General features: G+C 41.4%; 1 protein-coding gene across 4 annotated transcripts in view; it reads right to left on the bottom strand.

Annotated features, from left to right (window-relative positions):
• Positions 1–7,942: 7,942 nt before the first annotated feature.
• The window catches only part of SPOP (speckle-type POZ protein), a 30,735-nt gene continuing 24,727 nt past the window's right edge, over positions 7,943–13,950 (bottom strand). For all 4 annotated transcript variants that reach the window (XM_010585471.1, XM_010585472.1, XM_010585470.1 and 1 more), the window contains 3 exons: positions 13,691–13,813; positions 9,950–10,092; positions 7,943–9,205 (listed from right to left, as the gene is read on the bottom strand). In XM_010585471.1, the coding sequence (XP_010583773.1) occupies positions 9,061–9,205; positions 9,950–10,092; positions 13,691–13,813 (411 nt within the window). In that variant the 3' untranslated portion in view covers positions 7,943–9,060. The remainder of the gene's footprint in view (positions 9,206–9,949; positions 10,093–13,690; positions 13,814–13,950) is intronic.

The raw sequence follows: 13,950 nt of genomic DNA, 5'->3' as shown, positions 1-13,950 counted from the left end.
AAAGACAATTATAAACTAAATGAGAATTTCAGCAGGTTCCTTGGCTGAAACCATCTCCTGGGAAGGGTCCTGTTCAGAGACCAGGGTCACGGGCACAGCAGCCCAGACTAGAAGGAAATCCTTAGTTTCAGGCACAGGGGCTCTTAAATTTGATGTCTTGTTCGGAAAACTACAATCCCAACAACAAAACCAGTGAAGATACGGCATCTAAAAAGAGATTCCTCAATGGACTCTATACACGCATGGTTAAATAAAGAAGTGAAGACAGCCCATGGTGGAGCAGCCCAGGAGCCTACTGTGTCTGCAAATCAGTTTGAGGGTACACTGGTACTATATAAACCTTTTGAAATTGCTGCCTGAAGACACTGATTTTAACTGCTATGTTCTCTCTTCTTGCCTCCAATATTAGACATCATCCCATTACGATGGTGATCAGATGCTGAGATACCCAACACAGTCTTTTAGTTACTATCGCTGCCGTCTACCTCTGAGTGTTTAAAAACGTTTACACCCAGCTCAAATTGGCATTTTTCTCAGCTATCAGAGGAAGCATAACTATTCTTGCATTTATTGTCATCCCACGAGCAAGTGCTGCTTATCTTGCAGATTTTATTTTGATCTCCACAGCCCACTGGATGCTCTGGCACTTTGTCACGGGAAGACAGATATTTGCTTATACCATTGGTGGCCAGCTCTGTGTTTGCAGCCTCTGTTATAGCAAACATGATATCTTAATTAAGGGACTTGTTGGCTTGCTGAACTCAGACAGATGGGATCTTAATTCAATTAGTATACTTTAATTACCTATTATAGTAGGACTTTAAAAAAAAATGGACACAAGTGAAAGGGTTTCTGAGCAGCTATCAATCCTATCATATACTTATAAATGATAAGCAGTAAATGCTGTTCAGTGGCTTCCTTCTACCACTCCTCTTCCTCACCCCTAAAACTGGCTGAATTTTATCTACCATTTTGGAAATTTTGCATGATCTCTTCCCTTATGTATTGAAAATAAACAGAAGTAAACTCTGAAGTGGCAACACACACAAGTAAATCAGTTGGAAAACAGGACGCCTGTATGTTAACCCACGTCCTCCTGACATCTCAAGCTACAGCAAGTAACCTGAAGAAGACCCACGTATTTTTGCTTCACAGATTATAAACTGCCAGTTAATGCCAGTCAAGAGGTCTGAATCTGATTTAAAAATAAACTTGTGTTCGGACACAAGGCTGTGCCAGATTATTTCTTCTGGTCCCTTTAAAAATTATTCTCTAAGAAAAGCCCTACATCAGTAAATCATAGTTGGGGTCCATTATAAGGAGTCTCTCTCTATGGCTGATCTGAGACAACAAGGACAAATTTGTGGTTAATAGGTGCTGATGGAAGAAATCTCCCTACAGCTACTATTTTGTGAAAACTCCTCATTTTGAGGTCTGCTTCTATTACACAGGGTTGTTTTTGTCTAGGGATGGAACTGAATTTTGGAAAAACATCCCTCTTCATCTGGTTGGAAGAGGGCTATTTCATCCCCAAAGCACCAAAAGAGCATAAGCAGGTCTCAGAAGACACAACTTCCCATTTACATTTTTATGAGCAAAAGGGTAGGCGTGGCATTCTCGTGATTTTTTTATTTCTATTTTGGGAATTAAGCTTGGAAAACAGGTGGAAGCAGCGCTTAGAATTGCTTAAAACTCTTTGACCACAAGATGTGACATTATAGCATGCTTGCAACACCCAACAAACCTTTGAAAACAAGGTACTGGCCCAATTTTTTCTTGGCAGCTCTCTAGTCATCCATCCATTGCCAAGAACAGCATGAGCAGAGGGAGTGGCAATGCACGCATCCACGCATCCCTAAATCTCCCACACTAACAAATGGAGAATAAACATGAAGACCCAGTCTAGGCACGGCTTTCTGCTGAGGCTGCCAACAGTGGGACCTGTGAGTGTCAAAACCAATTGTGCTCTGAGACCCCTGTCTTTAATAGACCTCTGTCTATTAAAGAAAAGCATTTCTGGTAAGATACTGAGAGCCCAAAGACAGCAAAGATTTGAAGTTCTGGGCTGGTTTGTTGTTGTTGTTTTAAAACAACTAAAGAGCTCTGAAAAATAAAGTATTATTGTATGCATTGTCTACACCTAAACACAGCTCACCTATTTTCTGATGCATCAAGTTCTGCTCCCACTGTTCCTAAAGCCTCTTCTCTCTTCCTTACATCGCCATTTTACAGAAGCATACACCCACATGCCTTTTCTATAGCCCGCAATCCATAGCCAAAGGTTTCAAACATTAGGGGGAAGGTAATGACGTGTATTTTAAGTATCTAGTGACTGTTCACCAACCAGAAAAGTCCACTAACATCAAAACCCCAAGAAGTTCCTCTCCACATGCTGCAGGCAAGGAGAAGCACAAGGTGCCAGTGCTGGGGACAAGAGGGGAAACACAAATGGAGCCACCAGTCAAAACAGCTGTGGCTCTTAAATCCACAGCGTTTCATCTCTGCGATGCTGCCCGTCAGCCGCTGCTGAACTGACGCTGCAAACATCTACCCGTACCTATCAATCACTCTGTATCATCACAGCTGGCAGAGAAGCGCTGAACAGCAGTGCTGGTTCACGGGCATTAGGTAAAAGGCATTTGATAGATTTAATTTTGGAGAACCACGCTGTCAAAGAATATATAGACAAGATTTAAAAAGCAAACCACTCATCAATATAACAAAAACACCACTTATGTCCTACAGCCCAGCTCCATGCCATGCTAAAGCACCCACAATAATTACAACCTCACAGAATTATGCGTTTTAGAAGTCCCAGCAGCCCTGGAATGGGATGGAGTTATTGCTGTGGTGCTGAAAGGAAGGAAAAAAGCTTATTTAAACATTTACCGTATGTGAAATGCCTCTCTTTTTCCCTTGCCTTCTGAGGCTTCAGCACCTAGAAATAAATCTAGCTCATTAAAGAATATTTCGTAGTTCAGTTTTGTTTATAGGCCCCAGCTAAGTAATGCCTGCTACCTAATTCAGGTTTTACCATCTGGCACATCACATTAGAAATCAAATCTGCAAGGTGGTTTATTTATTTTTTTTTTATTTATTTTTTTTTTAAATTCAGGAGAATCTGAGTTAGGAGTGACATCACACTCCTATGAGTGTGAATAAAGAAAAGGCATTTTAATTTCACATCCTCTAGAGAGAGAAATTATTACAACCCACCAGAGTATGTCCTGCTCACTTATGTCTAAATGTTTTACAGTCACAAGCGGTGACTGCAAGCGATTGAGTTAGTGCCTGCCCCTCAGCAGAGCCACCGCAAAGGGCATGGACAGCACGTGAACCGATTTCCTGGCAGCCCACATATGTAAAAGCAAGCATGCAACAAAATAGTCATATCTCAGCTGCACAGAGATATAGGCAGTTGGACTAGATGATCGTTTTAAGTCCCTTCTAACTGAAAATATTCCTAAGACAGACTAACTTTGAGGCTGCTGTTGGGTGAACACACCATTACAGAATGCCGTTATTGCAATAAGCAAACTGGGACAGCGAGACACAGTAATTATCTTGCCCAAGTTTGCTGTCTTCTTGCTGTACAGCACACAGGATAGAAGCCAATCTCCCTAAATCCACAAACATAGACAATATAAAGAGAAAACTTCCCGTCTGCCAGCTCGCTCTCATCGCTGGCCACAAAAAGCACCGGCCGGTTGTCCTTGCAAGGAGGGTGAAACCCCTGATGAGCCTCCAACAACCACCAGAGCTGGCTGCGAGCTGTAGCCTGGCCACAGACTAAAAACTCAACATCCTGTTTAGCTATTTTTGTCGAGTGTTTTGTTGTTTGGCAAAAATTCAGTAATAAGCAATAATTTTGCCAACGCCACCTGCCTAGAGGAGTGAAAAAAGTTAGTGGGAAAGAAGAGAAGCACGGACAAACTGCAATGCAGCAACAATCGGAATCAACGGTGGGAAACTCTCCTCCCAACGCAAAATAAAAAAGCAACTAAAACCTCATAGTCCTATGATAACATTGAATAAGTAGGCGTGAACAGGAAAAAAGCACCCACCCCAGCTATGAGATGCAACCACCTTAAGAGTTAACACATATTGCTTCGTATTACCACACTAAGATTAAAATAAGCAAATAAAAAGCACTCCAGCTATAGCATTAGACGCGGCAGCGAGGAGCAGGTTTGCAGATATCCACGCAAGGATGTCACTCTCCAGGATGCCACGCTATTAAACATAGAGGACCAGCACACCCACCTCCCCCTGTGTCGGAACCAGATCCCTGTTTGATGAAGTGCTTTCTCTAGTAGGTTTTAAATGACTCAAAATGCTCAGGGATAACCTCCACATCTGCCAGGAGCCTTCCAGAAGAAGTAGAACGACAGTTTGAAAATGGTTTTCATTTGTTCGTTTTCATCTCATTACTCCTAGATGCACAACCTCTGGCTATTTCAAGGCTCAGAAAGCTTCATTAGCAGCTCGGTACAAACATCTGAAGAGTTCTTGTCCTCAACACTGCTCCCCAGTGGCAAGAGTCAACGATATTCTCTTCAATCCCTGCTCGGTTTCCCGATGGCAGAGCTCAAGTAACATTTCTGCATTTGGATTAGAGAAAAATACTCCAGCGTAACACAGGACGTCATTTCTCTTCTGCAGGGCTGGGGGAAGCGTTCCTGTTCCCATCCAGTTTATCATCCACCATCTCGATTACCTACTATTTTTTTTTTGCCATTGATGCTTTTCAATTATTCAAAGAGGAGCCCTACATTTTATACCTCTCCTGCCTGTGACTTTTCGTAATTTGATGGAATAATTGCAATCCTCTCTCCATCCCTTCCCAATTTACCCCATCAATTAACACATCTCCTCAAGTGATTTTAATAATTCAGTCTCAGAGACAAAGTCTAATGTATCAAGTAGGAGCACGATGCAAAATCCAAACCCAAACTTAACCCAAAGCTCAGCTGATTTTTCTTGCCTGCGCTCTGCCCAACAAACTTCAACTAGGTTAAAAGCCCAGTCCTACGCTGAACCGCTCCTGCTTTGTTTATCATATGTATTTTCCAAAAGCCTTCCAGGTCACTGCAATTTATTTCCCCAACTATTTAATGGGCTGTTGGGTTTTTTCCCCTGCTGTCTCCCAGTTTCTTTTGCCCATTGTCTTCCTGCACAGTTCAAGCTGCACGCACCTGCTGTACTCCCTCTTGCTGTGCACCCATCAGCACCACCACCAGCAGTTTTAAAGTTAACTTTAAATGTAACACAACACAAGAAACTCGGATTGCCAAGGCAAAATTTGCTGCAGCATGTGTCTGGAATTGCAGCCAAAGATCCAAGTGGGCAGCAGGTCAGAAAAAAAAAAAAAAATACACCCTCTGTAATTAAATGTCTTCATATTAGATTAACCAAAAAAAGTCATTAGAAATAAATGAGTTAAGTAATTCTGCAACACAAGTTAAATGGCAGTCATGAGAGAAAGAAAAACTGCATGGCCCAAGCTGACTGAAAAAGATAATTATTTTAGCAAAGCCTTTTGCAAAATAAATTACACAGAAGTTGAGAAACCTTCTGAAATGAAGGTTTTTTTAAAAAAATAAAAATCTTTGGCTCCTTCAAGGAAGTGGGGGGGGAAGAAAGAAAGAGGAAAAAAAAAAAAAAGAAAAAGGAGAGAGACGGTATTGTGTCCTTAACAGCAGTTTGAGAACCAGAACAAAGCCAGAGAGAGTTTCAAAGCACAGCAGCTCTCCCCACTCTGCTGTTTGTTCTGCTCATAAGCAGACAAGCTGTTTCCTTTCATCTGGAAAAACTCACACAATAAGAAAAATACCTCAATAGAATCTGAGTCTGTAATAACAAAGCCCAAGGGGCAGCCAGAAAGAAATCTTTTGGCCAAGTAAAAAATATTTGGTGTTTGGATCCTCAGAGAGAGCTGACTGCTTCTGGGTGTAGGGCATACGTACATCCTACTGCTGCCGGAGGAGGTCAGGGGATTCATTGAGGTATTTCTCCTTCCCGTCTCTCCTTCCCACCCCCAGATGAAGGCTGCAACCCTCGTAGGTCAGCACAAAAGCGAGCAGAGGAAGCAGGAGCAAGGAGATAACAGGGAGAAAGAAGCACATGAAAGACTGCACACAGGGATGAAATGTCTCTCCGTAACCCCCTTGAGGAGGGGGAAGAGAAGGAATTAAAAGCACGAGCACGGGGCCCAACCTAAATTCTGAATCCAGACCTGTGGTAGCTACGCTGTGGTTGAAAAGACCCAGTAAAAATGTCTCTCTGAAATACTGTTTTGATAAATATGCCATCTCCTTGTGGAATTCAAATCTCCAACTGTTCAACTGGCATGGACATCTCTGCAGTAACAACACATGCCACAGATTGTGAGTTAACTTGAATTACATTTCAGATCTGGGGAGGGGAGGATGTCAGTGGGAGGTTTATGAACAGTATGCTCTAGCTCTGATGTTGTTATAACCAGATGGCTTCAGCTGTATCATTTACAATAAAAAACAAACAACAAAAAAAGTGAAGCTGACAAATAAATCATTAATTCACCTGCAACTGGAACAATCTGAACAAGTCGCCTCCTTCGCAGATCTCATTTCAGACCTTCCATGACAGTGTGCTCTACAACTGCACCTGGCTCTGCAGGAAGGGCTGGGACAGACAGGCCCCAGAACAGATTATTTTCCTGCAGGTATCTCCCCATCCTCCAGGGAAGGAGGCTGCCAAATGTGTATCGCTTTCCTGTAAATGCCTCCCCAAAAAAGGCCAAGTACAGGCAGTATGAACACCCATTTACTTTGTTCTAGGCATGTCTGCTTCCCAGGGCAAGGCTGAGCCACGGACACTCCTTGAGCAGTTGGGTCACTCTAATGTGACAAGGATAAAAGGTCTCGTTCGGGTTTGAATATTTCAGTAAACAATGCAGTTACTGCAGCATAATTAGACATCTCTGTGCCACACAGACAACTCCTGCAATTACATGGCAATGAACTTTTCATGCCTGTATGCAATTATAAGCTAGAAATGCTGGGTTTGAGTTCTGACAGGGTAGTAGAGAGAATCTCGTTATGACTAAATGCTTTGCTTACCTAAAAGGAAACACACGCTAAATCCAATATAAAAGGAATTAGTGGCGTTCAAGCAATAGATGTAATGTGGGAATTTATGAACCACGTAAAAGGAAGGCCTTACTATACAGACGGTTGTGTGTTTATGATGAGAGCCTCGGTGGGGGAACACAAAAAGGGGCATGGACCCTCTCATGAGTCACCATTTGATAAAAATAGGCAGCAGCTAGATTAAACATGAGCGTATGAACGGAATTCTCCTTCACACAAGGGACAAGAGGCTGCGAGAGAAAGTATGATAACAGAATGAAAAATCAGAGACAACAGATAAGTAATCTATTTTCTAGACAAAACAGAGTTATTCTCTGTAATCCATTACGTGCCCTACCTGACCATCTTAAGGTCAGATCAATTTGCCACTGCCCTGGCACTGCGTATTTCAATCTAACCTCCCTGGAGATTTGGGGCTAATGATGACATAAATGGATGGTGTCTATCCTACCCAGACATCCTGCGTTGCACCTTAATGTTATAAAACAGATGGTGGCTTATACTATTCTCCCTTCCCACATCTAAACAGCTACAGGTAAAAGGAAGGACCATGGGTCAGCTTCACACAGCTATTATTAAAACCCATGCTCTCTAGTAATTTGGCAATACCTGCCATGAGAAATAACACAGGTTTGCATTGCGATTTTGTGTGCAACATTCCTTAATAAATCCCATCTGAGTTCCAGGAACAGCATGTCACTATCAGTACATGGCAGCAGACTGAAACTGAACCTTTTGGGAGCAGGTTTTAAACTGGGAAGTCTTGAAAATGAAACAAACAAAAAAAAGACCACAGATACCACACAGTACAAAATAGTAATTATTTATATTTTCAAAAAGAAAAAAAAAACAACGTTACCAGCTATTTTGAAACTTCTTCCCTGTAAGAAGAGTGACTAATAGAAAGGAACAGGACTGGCTCCTATACAGTCTGCAAGTCAGGTACAAACAGTTGTTAAGAATCATTTAGCAACTCAGGACAGGGACTTCTGACGTAGCGTTCATGAACAATAAAATTTCTCCTTTTTTTTTTTTTTAAAAAAGGGGGAGGAGGGAAATAAAGCAGGGAAAAATGCCAAAAACATTTCCCACAATATCTAAAAACAGTAACTGTTGTTCTCATCAGAGAGCACGCTCCAGATCAAGGATTTTCTAGTCCTTTCAAAACCAATACAGACTTGCCAAAGGCTGCCTTCAGTCTATTCACACCCTCCAGAACACACAGCCTTTCACTGTCCCCTTTCACTTCAACCTGTCACTTTATAAAAGGTGGGGGGTTTTTTTTTTTTTTTTTTTTTTTTTTTTTTTTTTTTTTTTGCAATTAACATACAAGTGCTACTAACAGAGAAACTGATCTTCTTGTTGCTGGATGGCAATAAGGAGTTACACAAACGTCCAGTTTTTAGCTCAGCTGGAAGGACTTAAATTCTCTTTTTTTGATATAAATACTACTGGAGCTCCCATCAGGTACTTCCTTTCCAGAACCTCACTGGAAATTCTTTTTAACCCTCCAACGCTCTCCAAAGCTAAAATGTCCTCTTGCTCCAGGCATCTGACGATTTGTTCTGTGCTGCCAGACGCAGAGACGTTGTTTTCCCCAGTACCACTGCTGGGTTTTTCCGACTTGGGTTGGTGCCTAAACCGAACCCTGTACTTAATTGACTCAGCCAAGTCGAAGGGAACACACAGACGATGCAGCGACAGGGATTCTTTAGGTTGAACAGCCCCAGAGCCCCAGGCCCACCCACCCCCCTCTCCCCAAGTTACTTGGTGCTGTTTTAAAAAGTCTGGGTGTCACGAAGCAGTCTCTTCCCCCCAACAACAGAGTAAAAGCTCCACAGATTTCGCTGTCTACCTGATGGTCAAGGTTACAGCAGCAACAGCTGATGCTGCTTCCAGAAAAACATGGGGTGATGTGACAGACAGGACTTTAGGATTGCTTCAGTCGCTTACGCGGGGGTCCCAGAAAGGGACACTGTGCAGAGGCCAAAGAGCGATATGCCTCAGCCACCAAATGGGGATGCGATACTACCATAGACTTCCAGCCTGATGTCTCCATGACGTCAGAAGCATGACTAGAAATAAGAGAGAATAAATTGGAAGTTATCAACTGGGGATAAAAAGGGTTAACTAAACAGATTCTTTCCACATGCCTGAGAAACCTGACATTTTTAGCGTACTGTTGTAGGATCATTCTCGATGTACGTTAAGGTATCTTTTGCAAACATTCCAAGCTTTGGCCCTGCTGGCACAATTGTATGCCGGACAGTCCTTCAACTTAAGGATGAAAAGCTCAAACGTACATGATCCCAGGTGGAGGACAGCAGGAACACAATGCTCATCTACCCTGACTACTCAGCATGGAAGTATTTTAAATCAATATAGAAAGTACTGAGAAAAACTGTATTAACTGACAAATAGGACTAAAAATGTTTCCAGACATCAAAGTAGTTGGTAGTCATTTTACATCAACTGAAAGGTCGGTTATATTACAAGTTGCATATAGTCCCTCGATATCAGGGACTACCTGATATTCTACTACCTAAAAGTTCTTGAGATCTTAGGAGGAGACCCATAATAGCTCACAGAGACAGTCCTCCTGTACACTCTGACCAGTCCTAGCAGAACAAGACTAATCTGCCCTTAGGGCAACGCGACTCTGGGATGCCAGATAAATGAAGAATCACAATGGGAGAACTAAAAAAAAAAATAGAGGAGAATCTCCCCTGCATGTGACAGTTTACAAGTTGTGAACCCTATTGCTAATAAACAACACTTTCCTCTAGATTTGTTGTATCCTGGAACAAAAGTAAACTCACTAGTTAATGAAGTCCACTGCTTGAGTTTTCAGTTGATCAGCACTATGTAGGTCAGCTAGAATGAGGATCTCGGCTGCATTTTCCACAGACAGGTTACTGCACAGTGCATCCTCACACATCACCTTCAGACGTTCTAGAGCATACTGCAAAATACAAGCCGACGTACAGTTACAAAGGAGAGAAAACACCTCATCAGGCCTGACATGAAGCCTTACTTGTGCTCCTTCACTCTTCAGTAACAAACTACTCTATTACGCTGAACAGACCTCTTTGCTTTGCTATATGCATCTGAACTGTACTCAGAGAAGTAGTGACCAGCAAAAAAAAGGAGAATCATGATGTGCCCACCCTGAGGAAAGCAATGGAGAGGAAACATACCCACCATAACTCATCCCGGCCTTCTTGTGTTACAGGCTTACTGGTGCTGTGTTCATGCTTTGAAATGAGAATTTCAGGTCACCTGTAATACTATCTCAGTTACTTCAAGGCACAGAACGCTAAAGCTAAATCTTTATTCTCACTCTATTACTGCATGACAGTATTACCCAGGTTCAGTGGGAAGACCTATCTAACAGTGAATGCTCCATAGGTGTTCCAGTGATGTTTAGGCAGTTTTCACTCAATTTCTTTGCCATTAATGACCTGCACATTAAGATCAGCCTTGCTCAAGTACATGCTACTAGTTTAACACTACAGAGTTAAACAAATGTCCCTGATTTCTTGCGGCTATTCAGCTGGAAACGAAACATCACAGCATGTCTGTAATGCCCTGGCAAAAGCTCTATTCTAACTTCACATTCTCAATCTAAGAATTTCTACCATTCAATTGTGCATTTGTCTCAACATTTTTTAGATCCACAGGGTTGGGCCATGTCAATGGTTTGCAAAATTCAAAGGATATGCTTAGAAGAAGAGTGCTATCTAATAAATTTCACACTCTACTTTCTGCAGCACTTCAGTCAGTATTGAAACATGCAGACACAGCCAAGACTTTCAAAAGCAACACAGTGGTCTTGGGCAGACTTCAAAAAGGTCAATACTCAGAAAACTATAAGCCACTTGCTATCAAGAAATGAAACCCAAACCCCAAACCTCAGTCTTTTAGAATACCATAGCTGGGAACTGCAAGACTGAGATACTTTTGAAAATCTTGGTATGTGTGATCTGATTATGGGGTTTGCAGCTCTTTGGATGAAACAAACTGATATTTCTGAATATTTCTGAATATTCTAGATCCCATGATTACATTTCACAGGGATTAGGAGACTAGTCAATTCTAATGCAGTTCTTCTATGAGTAATAACATTAACACTACATAAACTGTCCTAAAAGATTAAATACAGCTAAGACTTCTTCACTTTATGACTTCAAATTGAGTGACATTTCTAAAAAAAAAAAAAAAAAACAAACCAAAAAACCACCACACTTTGCAATTGTTAATTTTTTTTTTAATCTGACTGATTAACTGCATTTGAGAGTATCCTTCATATTGTTTATAAGGTTTTTTTAGACAACTTAGAAATGACATGATATACAGTATGTGAGGCCGCATTCAGAAAAGATAACAGATTTGTAAGGACTGCTCTGTCAACCTGCACAGGGAGCTGGTAACAAGCTAATCTGCATGACGACAGGAAGGCTTGCCATATGATAAGCACTATTACTATAAATTGATTTTATGTTCTGATTGAGATTTTCATCCCATTATGATTAAATTTAAATGAATAATTTTAGATTATAAAAACATTTTTTCACTTAAGACTCAGTGATAATAATTACTTCAATTGAGGCATGGCACTCACAACCAGGACAGTTTTCTCCCACCAGAATGTCTGAGAAGACAAATCAAATTTACTTGTTTAATCTGTATCAGTAACTAAAACAGTTTCAAATGAGGGGCAAACCATTAGTTTATATTATTGTCTGTCAGTGGCTTAAAATGCAGCAAACGAAGCTTAAAATTATTCCTTTTGTAAATTGAATATTCTCCTCCACGCATGTACAATTTTTACTTCGATTTTCACTACAAATAGCTCAGCTTCTAATTACTCTCAGGTACCAAGATTTCCCCTTCCCCCCTTTCTTAATTACACTTTAAAAAAACCCACCCCACCTAATAGTATACTTACCCAAGAGGCTGAAATAGTATCTCCTGGGTTGAGAAGACGTGCTTTGTTTTGGTTTTGGTCTAATTACATATTTTCCCCAAGAGACAGGAGGAACTCAGAAGAAGCTGTTTCAGTCTCTTGAGTAAATATTAGATGTTTTATGTGCTTTCATGAAAGATTTTTTATTTCTGCTTTTAAAAGACACACAATGAGTTTAAAAGGAAAAAAAACCTACACTAAAAGCCAGGAAACTCAAAGTTAAAGCCTACTCTGTCCTTAATGTACTGCTTCTTACTTACACTTGTCTCAGTTAAAGATGGTATGTGAGCTCTCAATCAATACTCTTTAAATATTGAATAATATATGTGGCAATGATTATAATCAGGCCAAGAATCTCCTTGCATTATTTCCCATTTTAATTCTAGTTGCAGTGACCTAATAATGGCATATGGAGCATTTCACCTCTAAAATCAGCATTTTTGATGAAGCCTAGGTCTGCAGTGACAGGGAATTTGATGGCCGTGTGGTGGTTGCGTGGAACAAGGTTACATGCATCCACATCTTAAAATCCACCACCCTAACTGGCACCCACAAGAGAATCCAAGGACTGAAGAAGCATGGAGACTGAACTACGCTCTCACCCCTAGAGGTGGTCCCTCCAGGTCAGAGTTGAGGCACATTGGCAGGGCAGTGTGGAGAATCTTGCACTGCTGCTACCCGTGCTGAACCTGTTCGATGGATAAATTCAGGACTTTAGTCTCCAGTGCTGTCAAACTGGCATCTTTCACCAGCACTAAGTTCACTTTTAAGAGAAAAAAGAAAAAGGAAATAAAGTTTTCATTATATATTACGAATTTTCACTGGTTAATACGGCTCACTGGCCAGCAGAGCACTCTCTTCTGTCCTTGGTGCTGCAAAGGGAAGGAGGCAGCGGCTGTCTGGCTGGCAAGGCCACAGGGCTGCGCCTGCTACACAGGGACTACCAGCAGCCTTCCAGTCAGACCATCCCCGACACCTCCCTGGCAAGGACCCTGCAAAACCACAGATGGGTTAGGCAACAGGGCTTCCTCCAGTGCACCCCTTCTCTCCATAAACAGCAGGGACTGCCACTGCAAAAAGAAAATAAACAACAGGACCTTCCCACTCTTGGCTATCCATCACTTTAGAGCATCTCTTGAAGCTGCTGGTACCAGCCAGACCAGAAGGAGAAGCAGGCCCTGTTTGCCAAGACAGAACACTACTTTTGAGATTTGGTAATAATCACACTAAAAAAAAAAAAAAGATATCGCCAGGTCCACCTTTAAATTTTCTTCACACCCCCAACTCTTATGCTAGATTATGCTGAATAGAGATGTCCTCTGAAATTTTAAGAAAATGCTTAAAAATGAGCAGTAGAGACATAAATTCCTGACTGTTATATGTTAAGATATGTATCTATACAGCTATAGGTATCTTATATGTATATCCTATCTTATAGGTATCTTATACTACATCCAGGTTTACCTGTAAGCCACAACCAATTCAAAGAAACTGCCCAACCACAATGATCACATGAAAAGCTTACTGCAGCATTGTGTAAAGCAACGCACATGTCATTCCTGGTTCTCTGAACACCCATAAATCCCAACTGTACCTTGTCAGCAGCTGCCAGCAAATCATCAGCCATTTTGTCAAGATTTGGTGCCTTCCCCGTGTAAATAAAGCACATCATTTCCTTAAAAACTTCAGGCTCCACATCATTGATTTCAACCCGATTCTGTATCAGAAAAACGAAGCTTATTAAGATCCTGAGAAGAGGCTAAAGGCTTCCTTCTACCCAAGCTCTTTCATTATTCAGAAATTTGCTACACAGACAAACTATTTAGAATGTGTACTACTTGCAAAAAAGAAAAA

Source organism: Haliaeetus leucocephalus, unplaced genomic scaffold (assembly GCF_000737465.1).
Source record: "Haliaeetus leucocephalus isolate CR32 unplaced genomic scaffold, Haliaeetus_leucocephalus-4.0 Scaffold110, whole genome shotgun sequence".
NCBI lineage: Eukaryota > Metazoa > Chordata > Aves > Accipitriformes > Accipitridae > Haliaeetus > Haliaeetus leucocephalus.
This window is presented reverse-complemented; position numbering and strand designations above follow the sequence as displayed.